The sequence below is a fragment of the Triturus cristatus genome, chromosome 7 (genome assembly GCF_964204655.1).
Source record: "Triturus cristatus chromosome 7, aTriCri1.1, whole genome shotgun sequence".
NCBI classification, from domain to species: Eukaryota; Metazoa; Chordata; class Amphibia; order Caudata; family Salamandridae; genus Triturus; species Triturus cristatus.
The window spans coordinates 1,418,383,903-1,418,401,824 of NC_140590.1; the positions used below are offsets into that span (position 1 = coordinate 1,418,383,903).

The following is a 17,922-nucleotide window of genomic DNA, read 5'->3' on the forward strand; positions in this document are numbered from 1 at the left end:
CTAACATGGGCTTCAATTGGAATTCCATAGAGCATATTATCAAGCCCATTATCGCCGTTTTAGCGGCAGTTTTCTGCCGATAAAGCGGCGATAATTTTATCGCCTGTCTTGATAATATGCCCCATAATCCTTGAGAGATCATATAGTAACAAGTGAATATAGGGAGAGTGCTGGAAGACAAATCTGGTTAAAACAGAAAGAAGGTTTTAAAAAATGTTTGAAATGTAAAGCCTGCCAACATGGGGAAAATCTTTCAAATTTTAAGACGGTTTTTAACAAAACTGTAAAAATAAGAGGATTTTAACCTGTAAATCAAGTTTTGTAGTTTACATTTTAAGGTGCCCATGAGAAAAAACATATGTGGGCAGTACTATGTTGCCAGCCCACAAAAGGACCCTGCAACACAGGAGAGCTATAAGTAATAACGATCGAAGCTATCCTGTGGCAAGGCATTTTGAAAAGAAGCATCAAAGTGATCCTACATTAATGCGTTATAGCTGTATAGCAGAAGTACCCAAAAGAGAAAAGAGGCGGCAATAGAGAAAAAGAGTTACGGAAACTGGAAACCTATTAAATCTTGGAATTAGACAGCAAAGAGCGAAATGGACTGAACGTGGACGAGGATTTGTTCACATGTCTTTATTAAATATGCTGTAAGAACTGCACATTCAAGGAAGCCAATTTTTAGTTTTAACAAAAAAATGTTTTTTACAATTAGGAGGAGGACAATGGCACTAGCACTTTATAAACATTAGCACTGCACTAGCACTTTATTAACATTAGTACTTTAGTTATAAATAGGAAGCACTAGCACTTAAATCAAGAAAAAATAATACAAAGAAAAAGTAATAAAATGAGATATAAATGTATGAAATAAATACATTAATTAATCACCAGCACTTTAGATACGAGAGGTATGAAATTGAGATTAACACTAGAGGAAACTGAGCGAAAAAATTAAGGCAGCTTAATGGACAATTAGCACTAACGCACTTTATTGAGAACAGTATTTGATACTTTCTTTTTCCTGTCCTGCTCCTATTAATACAAGCTCACATTCCTGAAGTTTTCTAATACATTGATAATAGATAAGAGTGAATGTATTAGAATGATATATCAAATAGAAAAAAATGTCTTTAATATTTGCCATATTAATGTTTTCAAATTTGAAGCACTGAAGCACTTTAGAGATAGGGTAACTGTCCCACTTCTATTTTTCAAACGACAAGTTTTTAAATTTGTTTTTTTTGATATCATGGCAATATTGTAACAATGCTGTTTCTTTCTGAAATTTGTTTACAAATGACGATCAACATGAATCTTTTGTGGCAACCCGGTTACTCTTTGAAATGAGCTGACAATCTAAACGGGGAAAGCAAGATGGCGTGCGCTTGAGGCCGCTGGAGCGGACATGCCGATCAAAGCACCGTGAATTATATCTTTGACAAGCGGGGGAATTGGCCTAAAAAAAAAAAAACAACACTCGCCCATGTAAATGTCTGCCAATCTACTCGGCTCTGAGGAGGTTTGGCCGCGGGAGAATATCGCGGTGCTGGGATCGCAGGTTGAGCTCACGTTTGCTGGCTGCCGTCGCTGCCGGCGCAGAGTATCGATAAGAATGGCTCTGAAAGCAGGTGATAAGTTAAGAAGAGTTTTCCCTTTGGATGAATCATACACTGACCATTTCTCATTCATACATACATATCCAACTGTGGACCATATAGTTTACACAGACAATTGATAATTGAGGCACTTATCGACCAACCACACTCTCGTAAAAATATCAATTATCTTTAATCAAAAATATATCAATATAGGATACTCATATGAGTTCAATCACATTTAAAATCATCAAGATAGACAAGCATTGACTAAATAAAACATATATTGCGAAAAAAGGTTTTTCACAAATACAAGTAAAATACAAAACAATATAGAACAATATGAAATGAGGAAGAATACAAAAAGAGACAATATACTATGTCATTTACAGCGTTAATTTGGACATTTGCATAGGCAGCAACAAGCATGGGTCTAAATCCCCTGTCTTCAACTGTTTGCTGACTTCGCCAAATTTAATCGCGTATGTAGGCGTCGACGCGTTTTGATGGTGTAGTATCAATTAAGACCACCTTCTTTAGGACAATATTTTTAGTCTTCCTCAATGGTTAAAATGACCACATCACATATAGGCCTAAATGGAAATTACATAAATTAGAACAAGAACAACAATTTATAATTCTAACATGTTTGTCATCTGAGCACAAACAAATTTTTAATTAAAAAACCTTCACCAACTAATTTGGAAGCCATAAGTGCGACAATCATCTATATTTGCCTTGTCAATGGGAACCATTCATTCAGAACATTCACTTATTCATATTCTCAACATTTAGTTTAAGAAGGGACTTATAAAAGTCTCATAGGTGCAGCTGCACTAATTTGGAGTGTGTTTAATCACTCTCTTAGCCATGATTCAATAGTCATCTACTTTATATCTGCACCATCAAGCACTCTATACTGGCTTTGTGTACCCCAACTCCAAATGGACACCTTAATATGCACTTAATCAAGAAAGTACCTTATAAATTCATTCCTTATATAGGTATCAGAGAATTGGTGTCAATTTCACAGTAGGCCACTTCTTATACAGGCCGTTGTTCTAAAACAGAGGGGAAAAGTATAATACTCAATCGTTGTTTAGCCAAACTAGATTTTCTAGGGTGTGGCAGAAGTCAACGTTCTCACCTGTGTTTTATTTCCAAAGTACGAACCGCATTGCAGTTTAGTTTATTTGGATCACGTCCTCCGCCCCTTTAACGGATAATATGTTTCAGGCGTGGATCTTTTCTATTTGCTCGCTTACTCGTGGCTAATGGAATGTAGAAAAAAGACAAGGAATGCCTATTCAGACCCATATATATTTATTACCATGGCCAAATAGTTATCCTGCTTGCCTACATCCTATTCTGGTTTTTCAAACTCGGTTATAAATCCGGGCAGTGGGCATTTATTTTAAACTACCATTTTATCTGAGAGCGCGTAATATTTATGTTATTTCTAACGATATGGGTTAACAGAGAGACAACCCTGTCTTTAGCTCCTCCACACAATATATAATTTATGTTTTACTACTCCTAATGCAATTCAAACTTTTCATGGAGCTTACTAAAACCTCGACTACGTCGGTTAGTCTCACATTACATCGGTCTTGAATAACTCACTTTTTTTATCCGGCGAGGTCAGCTCTTCAACAGTGTTCACCGCGTCTACCGTCCGCGTTCTGTTAGCTGCGTCTACCGTCCGCGTCCTGAACAATGGGTTGTGTGGTAACGGTTCTTTTTATAGCCACTCAGAATCGGTGGATCAATTACATGTTTTTTTAAAATATGAAACCCAAACTTTATTAAACTCTTAGGCAGCTTTTACATAGCGGTCACATCGTCAGTTTGGTCGCCATCTTGGACTGGTTCGTATGTTATCGAACTAGCCCATTCGTGCTCTGTTCATTCAAGTAGATTCTTTACAGTGAATCCAAACTGATATATCATTTCAAGTTTTGTCTATTATTAATTAAGAGGTAATTTCTCTTTTTCTTAAAGCTTTTAATAAAAATCTATCTCGTTATGTTCTAATCGCGGTCGCCATTTTGGATTGGGTTGTATCTTTCTTTTTCTCCGAGCCGCTGGCCTCAATATGTTCATCCATATGTGCACTCTAAGCAGCTGCCTCATCCAAAGGCAGGACTGGAGCAGCAATGGACTCTGTGGCCCCCGAAGCAAAGCGGGGCGGTCGGCGGATGCCGCTTACAACTACGCCGGCTCCAGAGAAGGATAGGGAGCCGGTCTCTGTCAGGGGAAGAAGCGGGCTTCGCTGGGACGATGGGCGCCGGGTGGCTCTGTTTTGGAAATGCTGCGTGATTCTGCCCTTGAGGACAAGCAGCCTGACAAACAGGTCACAGCCAAATTTACAGGGGTGCTGCGGCTGAAGGTGAGGCGGTCCTACCGGGCAAGGATACAGTAGCAGCTGAGGAGGAGACTCTGCTGGCTAAATCATCTGTTGGAGGAGAAGAAGTAAGTCCTGAACTCATTCAGAATGCAGATGTATTACAGGGTATAGCGGGGTTGAACAGAGATACAGCAAGATATCAATGGGGCTTAACAGCCAGGAGAAACTTTATGAGGTCGCAACAGATATGGCACTGACTATTACTAACACAGAGTCAGTAGCTCTGGCGTCATCCAGGACTCCAACCAGAAAGGTAAATCAAAATCCTCAGGGGGGGGGTCGCTAATAAATTTAGAAGCAGAGGCAGACCCTAATGATTGCTTCTTCTCCCTGTCTGATGGCCCTGAGTGGTCAGCCAATGATTCAGAGGTGGGGTAAGGGAGAAGGGGGGGCCAAGGGGTTTGGGGTGGGGGGCACAAAACAGGGGGAAAAAATTCAGAGAGTTTACGGAAAAAGAATCGAAAAAATGTGCTAAAACGCTGAGAACGATAACAGAAATGAGAGTCAATCATACATATCTAGATTTATATTTGTATGTCAGGAAAAACAGAAATAAAATAAAAATAGAGGGACAACATATCAGTCTTTATGGGTAAGATGACAATCTGTTCAGTCAATATATGTGGCTTAGGAGATAGGAGTAAACGAGATAGGACCATGGAAATGGCCAAATGTATCAATCCTGACATAATTGCTTTTCAGGAAACACATTTACCATGGGAAAAGAGGGTACTAATTATGATTAAGGGCTATTCGTTAATGGCTTGCTCTACGCAAACCTCCAATATAAGAGGGGTGGCTATCTTGGCTAAAAATCGAATAGGATCTGCTAGGCATACAATGGGAGATGCCGGAGGGAGGTGGGCTCTGGCTGAGCTTGAATGTGGAATAACAATAGCCACGGTGCACAGATCAAATCAAGATGAGCCTAAATTATTTGAAGATTTGGAGATGGAGTTAGCGACCTGGCCCATGCCTATTATAATGTGTGGGGATTAATATTCATTTAGGAGCAGGCAATTTGATGTTTTATAGATATCAAGGGCAGAAGCCCATGGTATTTCGATCACTAGTATCACTGATTAAAAGCCACGGGTTGATAGATGGGTGGGCAGCTAAATTTCCCAATAATCCAGGCTATACATACTTCTCTTACCCCCATCAGAATTATGTACGGTTGGACTATTTCTTTATTTCTAGTCACATTACAGGAGCAGCTGAGGTCGAAATATTGCCCAAACTAATATCTGATCATAATCCTTTGATCCTTAGGGTAGGATTACCGCAACTTTATATGTACCAAGCACAATGGACATTTGATCGAAAACTGCTGGTTGATCAGGAGTATATCCGTTACTTTAAAATCTGGATAAGGGATTTTTTTAATTTGAATAGATATAGTGCTCTGCGTAACGTGGTTTGGGACGCATTAAGGCTGGAGTAAGAGGGGAGATGGTAAGCTTTGTATCTAACCAAAGACTACAACAAGGGAAGAGGATTAAGCAACTGTATGCCAAACTTAGAGATCTGGAGAAAGAGCATCTGGGCAAAATAATGCGGGGAATGGAAGCAGCAACAACCCAATTAGATATCACGGTGGTCAAAGCTGAGATAGGCTCCTATTACTCCCAAAAAGCCGCGGCAGGATATCAGACTCATAGGGCAGAGTGCTACGAATATGGCGAAACTGTTGGGAAGTTACTGGCCCTAAAGACAAGACAAAAAACAATGAAGTGCCAGATATCCTCAATATGTAATCGGGGGACTCTATATACTGACCCAGGGGATATAGTAAAAGTATTTCATGAATTTTACCAAGATCTTTATATGGAGGGGAAGCAAGGCCCCCGCAGTGATATCTATGTGAGGGCTAGTGAAGAATATAGGACATTAGGGGAAGATGTCAGTGAGAACCTCGAGACTGAATTCACACTTGTAGAGATACGAATAGCAATACAGCAGTTGGCCTCGGGGAAAGCAGCTGGCCCTGACAAGATTCCATCGGAATTTTATGAAATCTTTCAGGAAGAGCTAGCCCCCTGATCTGGGATCTCTTTTTGGGAGTACAACATCTTGGGAAGCCTCCAGATTCTTGGAAGGGCACTAATATTGTCATCTTCCCCAAGAAGGGTAAACCATTGGATAAGCCCACCTCGTATAGACCCATTTTCCTAATAAACGCAGACGCAAAAATCTATTCTAAAATATTGGCGAACCGCCTCCAGAGGGTCATAGCGAGCCTCGTGTCACCTTGGCAGCATGGTTTCGTACCTGGACGAGATACAACTGATCATATAAGACGAGCAGTGGCCCTATTTGACATCATTGGGGAGACTAATGGACAGTTAGCTATGATCCTTCTGGATGTGGAAAAGGCATTCGACCGGGTGTCATGGGAGTATCTATGGGGCATTTTGGCAGCCAAAGGGTTTGGACCCTGAGTTATTACAGCAATTAAAGCTATGTGTAGAGCTCCCTAGGCAGAGAATCAGAAATGATAAGGGTCTCTCGAGGTACTAGGCAGGGATGTCCCTGCTCACCAATTTTATTTGCCCTTTATATTGACCCATTTATCCAAATGATAATTGAGAATAAGGTAATTGTACCAATCACGACTCAAGGGTATAGAAATAAAATACTTGCTTACGGAGATGACATTGCGATATTAACACCTAACCCTGAGGAAGCTATAAGGGAAATCGAGGATATTGCAATTGTATTTGGGAAAGAATCAGGGTACTTATTGAATAAATCAAAACCCAAATAATCTGTACCGACAATATCACCTTTATGGACAACCGAAGAGTAAAGACTGCTAAGTATCTTGGAGTCAAGATTACACCGGATATTAGACAGATTGTTCAAATAAATCTAAACCCTGTGATCAGTAAAATAACCCTAGATCTTAGGCGAATTAATGCACTTCATTTAACTTTTATAGGGAGGGTGAACGTTCTTAAAATGATAATGTTCCCCAAGGTGTTATACTTATTTAGGTCACTCCCAGTGGAAATAGAAGGACCTATAATTAAAACGTTAGATTCAATATTTAGTAGATTTATTTGGCAATATGGCAAGGTTAGGAGATCTCTTAAATTTCTTACTCAACCACAAGCACGGGGCGGGTGGGACGTTCCTAACTTAACCTTTTAGCACTGGGCTGCTCTGCTACAATGAATGAATATACTTTTTTTTTTAATTATGTTAATAATGCACAGGATAAAGAGCTCCCAACAATTTACGAATTGGCACTAGGGGAAGAGGCTAAGGCATTATTTCTACGTAAGGTGGAACCAAGCTATTATAAGAAAGTACGGTTTAAGATTATTTTCAGCGCTTGGAAAAATTGGGTCAGAATACAAAAACACATGAATATTGAAAAGATAACCAAATATACACCTATTTGGAAGTCAATTTTGTCTCTCCCTGAGTATTATGATGTAATAGCTAAACAATGGGAACAACTAGGATTTCGGACGATGGGGGATATTCAGCTAAACGGACAAGTATATTCGTTTAGGGAACTGCAAAAAGAAGTTGGAATTTCGAACGGACACTACCTTAAATACTTACAAATTAAGGGGGTGGTTGGTAAATTGAGACCGACGATATCTAATGTTAAAATAGCGCTGTTCGAAACTATGGTGAAATCTGCTTGTAAAATCAAATACATATATAGCTTGATGATGGAGCAAGCACAAGATGATATAGACAAAACTGAAAGAAAATGGGCCAACAAACTAGAGGATGAAGATATTGACATTGATATGACATTACAATTAGTGAAAAAAATGGTCCTATCAGCTAATTCAAAATCACAACATTATAAGACGATCTATAACCTATATTTTCCTCTGGATAAATTATTTCAATGGGGAAAAAGGGAGGATGACAAATGCCCTAGATGTGGGGTAGGACCAGCAGAGGATATCCATATGTTTTATGGGTGCGTACAACTAGATCTGATAAAAACTGAATTGGTAAAGTTTTGGGTAAGGATCCTTGGCTCAACTGTAGAATTAACCCCTACGCTTATGCTGATTGGATATGATAACAAGTTAGAACTAGATCGACTTCAGACCAGCATCATATTTATCTCGGTTACCATAATCAGATTACTTATTGCTACCAGATGGAAGGATACATTGCCCCCATCTTTTCATGAATTTCTGGCTCGCTTTATAGCTGTCTATAACCTTGAACAGGCTCTGTACACCTGTAAGGGATATCAGGCTAGAAAATGGGGCATTAAATTATGGGCTCCCGTAATAAAATGGTTAAAAGGGTAAGGGTAAAGTATAAAAGATTTTTGTCTGCTTCTATGAATGCTTTGGCTATATTATCACTTTTCTGTTACTTTCATTATTAATTTGGATTAATTAGCAAGCATTGACAAAATGTTAAAAAAAAATAAAAATGAAATGACTTCTTATATGTATTTAAGTGTAATAATTCTCTGAATACTGATAAATAAATAAAAAAATTGATCTTTTGTAAATAGTTTCAATTATATGGAAAAGGAATGTGAAAGTATTTTACTATACAGGAGAGTTGTAATTAATCTGAACATGTTCCAAGATGGCGCCAAAATACTTTAACCCGAATACCTCACGTTTACACTGAGAAATGTCCTCTGTCTATGTTAATTTCCTGTCCTTTCCCCTCCCCTTGTGGGGTAAAGGTGCATGTATTTAAAAAAAGAAAATAATGTGGCTTAGTATGATGACCAAGGCTGGGGGCGGCAGCTGAAGCCCGTAGATAATGCCATCACTGTAACAATAAAGGATTCAAGTGGAACAAACCTCTAGAGTGCCGGTCTTTTCCTTGGATCGAAGGAATTTGCTTGACTAAATACAAAGAGACGCGGTGGACGTCTCGTTACCAGCGCCACCAGCGCTTGGAAAGCGCGCCAGGAACTGCCAAAAGGAAGAAACACTCAAAGACAGGCATGCCCCCCGCTGAACCAAGATCGCAACCCGTGAAGTGACACAGAGGGAGAGAGTTCCCAGGACTGGAATCGGAGGATCCCGGAAAGCGTTGGAACAATCGAACGCTCTAGTGAGTCGGGCAAGTGGAGGGAAGGCGGGACGCTCTCCCCGTGATCAAAAGGCAAGAGAGAGTCACTAGCAGATAAAGGTTAGTCGCCGGAACAGGAAGAAAATGAGTGATGATGAGTGTGCAGTAAGGCAGCAAGAAGCAAACAAGCTCTTTGGTGAAATTGCCACATCCACAACTTTAAATGAAATAACAAGGGAAAGAGTTCTAGCAAACAGCAATGAATTAAGTAGAATGTTGCAGGACTTAACAAAATTAAAGAAGAGAGAAATTTAACGTTAGTGGGAGGTTGCCTCCCTCAAACAGTATATACAAGTGGGCAGAGTTCCAGGGGAACTAAGAATCATGATAACATCTACTTATGAAAACCCCAAACCAGGCCTCCTAAGAGAGTGGGCAGATAATAGTGCCGAAAGCTCCACAAATATGATTAAAATACTAATAAAGTATGCAGAGTTGGAAAGAGAGGAAATCATGAAGAAAATGGAAGAACTGAATGAAACTTTAGCTCAAGGAGATCGAGCGAGAATTAACAATTTTAAACTTGATCTAAAAGGGAGATTGGATACATTTGAAAAACTAATCAAAGAAAGGAAGGCAGCAACATTTTTAAGAGACTACTTGGACTATGAAAATGGACGTATATATATGCGATTGCAAAACGTTTCGATACAGTAAGAAGGCAAAATGTTCAGACCAGTATAATAACAAGTCAGGAAACCTTGCAGAGTGAAATGAGCTTGGATACTGGTTCTGAGGTCAAACAAGAATAACCCACAAGGAGAGGAGCAGTGGGTACAAAACTCAGGGTAACAGACGAACTCCGTTTTTACAAATGGATCAGAGATCAGACCATCAGATAACGAGGGGTCGGTGGAGACCAGGAGGAAGGGGAAGAGGAAGCAGAGACGCATAGGACAAGGATATTGGAGGAGCACAAGGAGGAACAACAGAGAGATCCATGCGCTCCAATGTGAAACAGAAAAGGAAGAAGTAGCACAGAGCAACACGATCATCAACTTCAGTAGTATCGAATTAACGAACGAGGATAAAGCAGTGCTTAAATTAGGACTTTCCTATTGTTATAAAAATGAATTTGATTATGCAAACAGTAGGATGAACCTTTACAAATTTGTTCAAAAACTAAAGTTGATAAAGCAACATAAAATGAAGAACTCCCTTGAGCCGCCACCAACATCGAAACTGACCACCACTATACCTGAGAACCAAAATAATCTAACGGTATCGGACATTCCCATTCTAGGAGACATGTGGTCTCTAGTAAATGATAATGACAATGTTAGCCTATCAGGAAAGGAAGATGTGGGAGCAGAACTAATAAGCGAATTAACATTCCTAACCCTGAATAGTGACGATCGAACACCCTTTCGTTCAAGATCAAGATCTATACCTTAAATGGCGAGATCCCTTGGGGAGAAGATTGCCCCATTTGGTATGGGGGATAGAGCTGAGGTTGTTTTAGTGTACATAGGTGACAAAGTGATGGTGCCCAAAGCCTACATGCCTACTAATACTTCCAAGTATAGGAAGGGGTTACCATCGATGGGCAGAGGGGGAGGCTCTGAGTGACACAGTAAGTATGCCTACACATTACTCTAAGTTAACCCTGACTGCTTTTGTGCCAAGGTACCAGAGGGGTAGGCAAAGGTTAATTTAGTTATTTTTCGTGATTCACCATGGCTGGGATTGTGGTTGTTGTTTGAGGAGGCTTAACATCCCCCTCAACCAAAACAACAATTACCTACAGTTGTTCTGATGGAGGACCCCAATTTTCACTTCCTTCATTCCACTACCTTTCTTCAATTAAAGTTTCTTGTTCCTTCTTTCCTCCTCTTCCTCCTCCTTTCTTCCTTCCCCCTTTTTAGGGTGGGGGAAGATGTGCGCACTTTTAAAATTTGTTTATTTATTATGGTCGCAATGCTACTTCTGTTTACCATTTTTTTCTTCTTTGTGCGCTCCTTCCATATCCCCATAAATCCTGTTAACTCTATCCCTACTCTGGTTTCCTCTATCTTTGTCTCTTTACTTTGTACCCTGCTTTAATACTTATTCAGTGTACCCTATGAAGATTTGTCTAACGGGTAGTATTTTTTTCTTTTAAAAAGAGGATATTTTTCCCCAAAACAATATTACGTTTTAATTATTCCAGAGTTTGATTTTGCTATTTGTTTGTCCCTAACTTTATTTTTTTGAATATGTTATTCCACTAAATGAGTTTTCTCAAATTTTGGTTCTCAGAAACGTGCTGCCACTATTTTATTTTTCTATAAATGGACAATTTTCCTGTAGAATCAAATGGTGGCAGCAGATATCTGTTGAGACCGTCCCAATGGTATATTACATACTCAAAAAAGTATACACTGAACACCACTCAGTGTTTGGAGTTATGAGTAAGGTGTGCAAAGGTTAATGTTTACATCTATTGTACAATCACAATACAAAACTCCCTAAACATTACAAATCTTTCCCCCATTTTTCACAGCACAAACTGTGAATAAATAAAGAGTAAATTGCATTTACCACCCAATCTTTGCTTAGCTGGTGTATTTAAACATTGATTGAAGATGTTTGTTCTTCACAGCATATGGAACTACCTATATTTATTTCCAAATGTAACTGCACTGGGCTAAATAATCCACAAATGTATAGTCACTAAATTTTAAGTTAGCAGTTCGTATTAACATGTAAGCTGTACATTTTCTTTCCATAGCATGATGCAGTTTATTTGATATACAATAACCCTGAGCTCGTCAGCTCTCCAAATAGTGTAATCCAGTTAGGTATTCAGCACGACCAACATGTAAAAAATATTCCCTAGTGAAATGCATTTTATTTAGATCCCTCTCATACATATTAATTGTGGATATTGTGAAAAGCTGTCTGGATGTACCATTTGTGAAGTGTCGTGGGTGCCCCTCTATAAATTCAAAACAAGATGTTTAGACCTGGCTAGGATTCATATTTAAAACTCTTGTTCTGCGTTTCTCCCAAATCAAAGTATTTTCATTGTGGGAATAATAAAATATGTTTTTTTTTTCATTACAGATTTCTATGATTAGACTATCACAGTGATGTGAGGCTCCATAATCAAGATGACTGTTCTTGGAGGAGAAAATTCTGATTATGACTACAGTGCCATTAGCTGTGCCTCTGATAACTCGTTCACTCATCCAATCTTTCAAGAAACAGAAGCGCTAAAGGGGGTGTTTTATCAACGCGCAAAGCTCATCCAACCAGAAGAAGATGTCTACCAAAGCTCTCGCCTTGAAGATCGCAAACACCATGCGATCATAAACGTGGGGGGGATAAAGTACCTACTCCCATGGACTACCCTGGAGGAATTCCCGTTGACGCGGTTGGGACAGCTCAAATTTTGCAACAATTTTGATGAAATCTTGAACATTTGTGATGATTATGATGTCACCTGCAATGAGTTTTTCTTTGACCGCCACCCAGGAGCTTTCAGAACGATTTTAACTTTCTTACGTGTGGGTAAGCTGCGACTCCTGCGGGAGATGTGCGCGCTCTCATTCCAAGAAGAGCTTCTGTACTGGGGCATTGAGGAGGACAGCCTGGAATGGTGCTGTAAAAGAAGGTACCTGCAAAAAATTGAGGAGTTTGCAGAGTTGAACTTAAGGGAAGACGAACTGACAGAGAATGAAAATGCCTCTGAAACAGCAGAGGAGTCCAGGTCTAGTGTATGTATGAGAAAATTACGGGATATGGTAGAAAAGCCTCAATCTGGACTTCCCGGGAAAGTGTTTGCATGTTTGTCTGTATTATTTGTGACCATTACTGCAGTAAACCTGTCTATCAGCACCATGCCCGATTTAAGGGAAGAAGAAGAAAAAGTAAGTGGTCTATGGCAGAACGCGTAACTTGGTCAAAAGTAGGCAGAACTGTAACACCGCTTAAGAGTGAACTGGATACACATGCATAGTTCCTATTTTAAAGGATATTTTGCAATTAAGGCTCTAATAATCTCCACTAAATTGGTAATGTGTTAATTCATATAATAAATGTTAATTGGAGATATCCAGAAAATAGCTTGTTTGATTTTACTATTCTGTGGATGTCAGCGTATCGAGCACAACAATTGTGCTACAAAAATGTTGCAGCCAGAATATCGACTACAAAAATAATGTGAAGTATGTTTAGAATTATAGCTGGGTACCTGAATAACGGGGTTGCCATTCACCGAGGCATTCCGAGTCACATCAAATAGGGAATAAGAGTGAAGATCGACTGATAGATGATGGCACTGAGAGCCCCGAGTTGAAAATCATGCCCATTAGTCATAGTTTACCCATTGGGTAATTTATATTGCATATGGCATCTCCAAGGCATCTGCCCTGGTTTCCAGTAAGTACAAAGGATACATAAGAATTGGCGGGATCCATATATATCACAGGTAAGAGCGGTGGGGCTGGGTTGGGGGGATTCAACAGACGACCACGAGGGAAAATGAAATAAATCATTAATTTTCCCTCGTCGTCTGTTGAAATCCCTCCCCACCCGGCCCCACCGCTCTTACCTGCATGGGCCGTGGCTGATATAACATATAGGAACATGTGGCCTCCCACCATCGCCCCACCACCCTAGAAATATACTCCCACTTATGTAAATTAGAAAAGAAATCCCTGGACTTCAACTAGGTACTCACACCATGCTCTGAATAATCCCTCCCCAACCCATCTCCTAATATTAAAAAAATACCTGGGCTCTTGCTATCCACCCAGCATATATGCCCACAGCTCATTTCTCTATATGTAATGGACCAAAAAGTTGCTTGGACTGCTGCCACATAATCCCGTTGCCCTCTGCCAACCCCACAAAAATTGAAGTAAAAATAATCTGATGTTATTTCATCCACCCCTACCACCCACTACATGCTCTCACCCCCTCCCAGCCCAAAGTCAGGCTCTCCACTCTTACATTGAGGGCAGCGAGCCAACACTGTACGGACAGTGGCTCTTTGAGAGCAGCTTGTCAGCATGGCTTCATTTCCTCTCTCAACCTGGGTGTGCAAAGACCCATGCAGACAGGGGCGAAGGCGGGTGGCACAAGGACAGTGTTGCTCCCGTTCTCCTGCCTCCCTTGGACCTAGAGAGGTTGGAGAAAGCTGTCAACATCACCAACTGTCATTCTGACCCCACTCTTGGGTGTCTGAGACCTGGGCGAGGAAGAGGAACAAAGAGGAAGCAAGTGCTTCCCATGTGTTAGTACATCAGTGGTTCACCAGATTGTTTAACCAGTGTTGTGACATCATAGCAGTGAATTACCAGACCCCAATCAACCCTGCATCAACACACATTGATTTTATATATCATCAAGGTACAGATTTGTGGAGTTAACTATAGCAAATGTACACTTACCCATACTTTTTCCATTGCAATATGTTTGTTGATGATATAATGGCTACAATACTTTTATGACACAATGTTTCAAATTTGATATGGTGGTAGTATACCCTTTCGGTGGAGCAACAAGCCCACATCTGTATATTATATTCATAATGACCATTTCACTTTGAATCCCCATGTTCATGCATGAAAATATGTATGTTTAAGACGCTCGAGCCTGCTTGAAAGGAATTGCGTTCTGAAGGAGCTTCCATAAAAAGCTGTCAACAAAATGTCCCCAGGCTTGACACTGCATGGCTGTTAGTAGCTTCTGTTCTAATGGAGAAGTCTAGTCCAGCCCCCGGCTTACTTCAGCATATAATAAGACAAGATGGAAAATCAGATATCTTAATTCACTTGAACCCCTGACTTTCCACCAACTTACTTTTAGCAATAGAAGTTGCTCAGAAAGTACTTTATTTGAACAATGCTTTCAAATTGTATATTATTTATGCCTTTCTGTGATGACGAGAATGTTGTTTTTTTGTTTTTTTTCAGGGTGAATGTTCCAAGATGTGCTACAACATTTTCATTGTGGAATCTGTTTGTGTGGCATGGTTCTCGTTAGAGTTCTCTTTAAGGTTTATTCAGGCACCGAGCAAATTTGCATTTCTAAGGAGGCCACTGAACCTTATCGATATTGTTGCGATTCTTCCCTATTATATCACTTTGATTGTGGACAATACTTCAGCTGACAAGAAGAAGTCGGGGACTGGCAACATTTACTTGGACAAAGTAGGTCTGGTGCTGAGGATACTGCGGGCCTTAAGAATTTTGTACGTCATGCGCTTAGCCAGGCACTCCCTGGGGCTGCAGACATTGGGCCTCACTGCTCGGCGCTGTACCAGGGAATTTGGGCTTCTTTTGCTGTTTCTTTGTGTAGCTATTGCACTCTTTTCACCCCTGCTGTATCTCATTGAAAATGAAATGGCAGAAACACAGGAATTCACAAGCATCCCTGCTTGTTACTGGTGGGCTGTAATCACCATGACAACCGTCGGATATGGGGACATGGTGCCCAGAAGCGTTCCAGGCCAAGTTGTAGCGCTGAGCAGCATACTAAGCGGGATTCTCCTCATGGCGTTTCCAGTGACTTCTATTTTCCATACTTTTTCGCGCTCTTACATTGAGCTGAAACAAGAACAGGAAAGACTTATGTGCCGGAGAGCCCAACTGCTGCTGAAAACAAGGTCGCCCTTAAGTAATATCGCACACGGGGGCGACATTTTATTTGACAGTATCTCTTCCGATACCAAGGACAACGATTAAATCAAAGATGACCTTTACAGTCCAGCGCTGGGCGCCATTTTGCGGTTATAAAACACTTCTTACCATTCACACAGCAAGCACTTGTTGAAAATCCCTGTACTGCAGTAGCAAGAAAAAAAAAAGTCATAAAACCAACACAGCCTAAAAGTCTTTTTATATTTTTGCTTTCAGTATATTTTAGCTACTCTTTTTTTCTTAAAGTGAATTATGTATATATTCATGAAGCACAAAAAAAGGTGTTTGCTACGCGAGCTAAACATACTGTACAGAAAATTAAATGTTCTTTGTGTAGGCCGTTTTATTATTTATTATGTTTCTATAGGTATATAACTTGTACATACTTTACATATGCATTTTTTCACATAATTATGAGATTATTATGAAAAGGTGGAACAATGGCTTTATTTTTATTTATAGAAAGGTCTACAAAAGCGCAAATCCATAGATACAGAGCATTAAAAGTATACAGTGCAATCTGACGTCCATTGTTTCCTATATTTAGAGACAGTGAAAGTACAGACGTAAACATTAGAACATACATATTACATATGTTATGAAGGAAGTTCTTTCAGGAGAATGCTGAACGGTAGTTCAGGTTGCCAGATCCAAGGATTCAACAGGCTTCTTCTAGGTATATAGATCCAAGCTTATTCAGGGGCTTAACACTGGTTCCTGCAGCCCCTGTGGCGAAAAGGGGCCCCCTTCCCTTCAGGGGCCCCCCAATACTTCAGAGGGCCCCACCTGTAAATTGCCTTACATAATCCTTTTTTGATCTTACGCTGCTATTACTCTTATGTTGGTGCCACATTCATGGGGTAGTGCATCATTTGTAAGAAAAATAAATAGATAAAAGTAATGTTTTTCTTAGAACCGTTGGCGAACGCAGTTGTTGTAGAATGCCAAGGCTGCCTAGTCTTGATTGCACCTCATGCCTCTCTCTTTTTCCAGCCTAAACTTCCTGGTTCTTTTACCATGCATGCTTCCTAAATTTGTTACAGCGTTCATGTCTTTTTCTTCCTCCTTGATTCTCCCTTTTATGCCTTTCTCTGTTGCTTTGGGCGAAGGTCTGAAATGAAAAATATGTCCTGGTCTCACAAAATGAGTGCTGGTGTCCACCACCGGCAACCACAGGCATAAATTAAGCACTGATGATACTGTGAATCACATAGGAGAAAAGGAAGCGTAGTTTCAGGAAGAAATTCACATAATCGTTAGCTAATTTCACCAATCCAATGTCTTTCTGTCTGCCCTTTACTTTGGGGCTGATTACCAGAGGAGGCTCCTCCGCATAGGTGGATGAACGTTGCCCCACTGCTCTTTGAGCAGGCAAAATAAAATTATAATAACATAGTTATAATTTTATTTTTCACACGTTTGGGGCTGGGTTAGGGTGGGAGCACAGGGGGAGTAGTGGTTTACACACTCCAAGTGGGTATGACTGCTTGCCGGCCATCCTGGCCCGGCCAAACAGTCATGCGCACTTTGCATGTTCCTCCCTGGTGGGGAGCATTCCCATGCCCCCAATCCTCATCTGAGCAACGATCAACAGTGCTCAGACCAATCACATCACTGCATTGCAACGTTGTGTTTGGCTATGGGGAGCTTGGGTGCTTCCTGGTTCCGGAGAAGCGGAAGAGAGATACTGCCGGGAGACGAGGTAAGTGGTATTTGCTTTTTGAATAATTTTGTCCCACACCTCTGCCTCTCCACCCTCATTCCCTGCCAGCCACTACTGGTGATTACTAGACAATTGTTGTGGGTCTAGGCTTAGTTCTCCACAAAAGGCAGCACAAAGCCAAGAAACATACTGGTTCGATGTAGGACACTGGAATTGGTAGAACGCTTTGTTACTCACTACATGTACCAATGACAAGTACAGAAATATATGCATGGAATTCTGGAAGATCTTACAATTAAATTAATTATTAATTCTGTTGTCATAGGGGAAATAGACACTATGTGACCCTTGTAATATAGATTCTCTTCTAACACAAGCTTTGGAGGTTCCAATGTACTCACAGAACGTGTGGGCCAAGTGTGGACACCAAAAATACCCCAGTTCTAGTTTTGATAATTTCTGCATAACAAGATGGCAGGAAAGTTTGGTGTTGTGACAGCGCTAAATCACCTTCAGTTGCAATTTTTGAATTAGAAAATACAGAGTAGT

General features: G+C 40.3%; 1 protein-coding gene across 1 annotated transcript in view; it reads left to right on the forward strand.

Annotated features, from left to right (window-relative positions):
* Positions 1-16,229, forward strand: part of KCNG1 (potassium voltage-gated channel modifier subfamily G member 1) — a 128,089-nt gene extending 111,860 nt beyond the window's left edge. Inside the window, exons 2-3 of the mRNA XM_085619143.1 lie at positions 12,130-12,935; positions 14,985-16,229. Coding sequence (XP_085475269.1) covers positions 12,177-12,935; positions 14,985-15,755 — 1,530 coding nt within the window. The 5' untranslated portion in view covers positions 12,130-12,176 and the 3' untranslated portion in view covers positions 15,756-16,229. The remainder of the gene's footprint in view (positions 1-12,129; positions 12,936-14,984) is intronic.
* Positions 16,230-17,922: the final 1,693 nt, after the last annotated feature.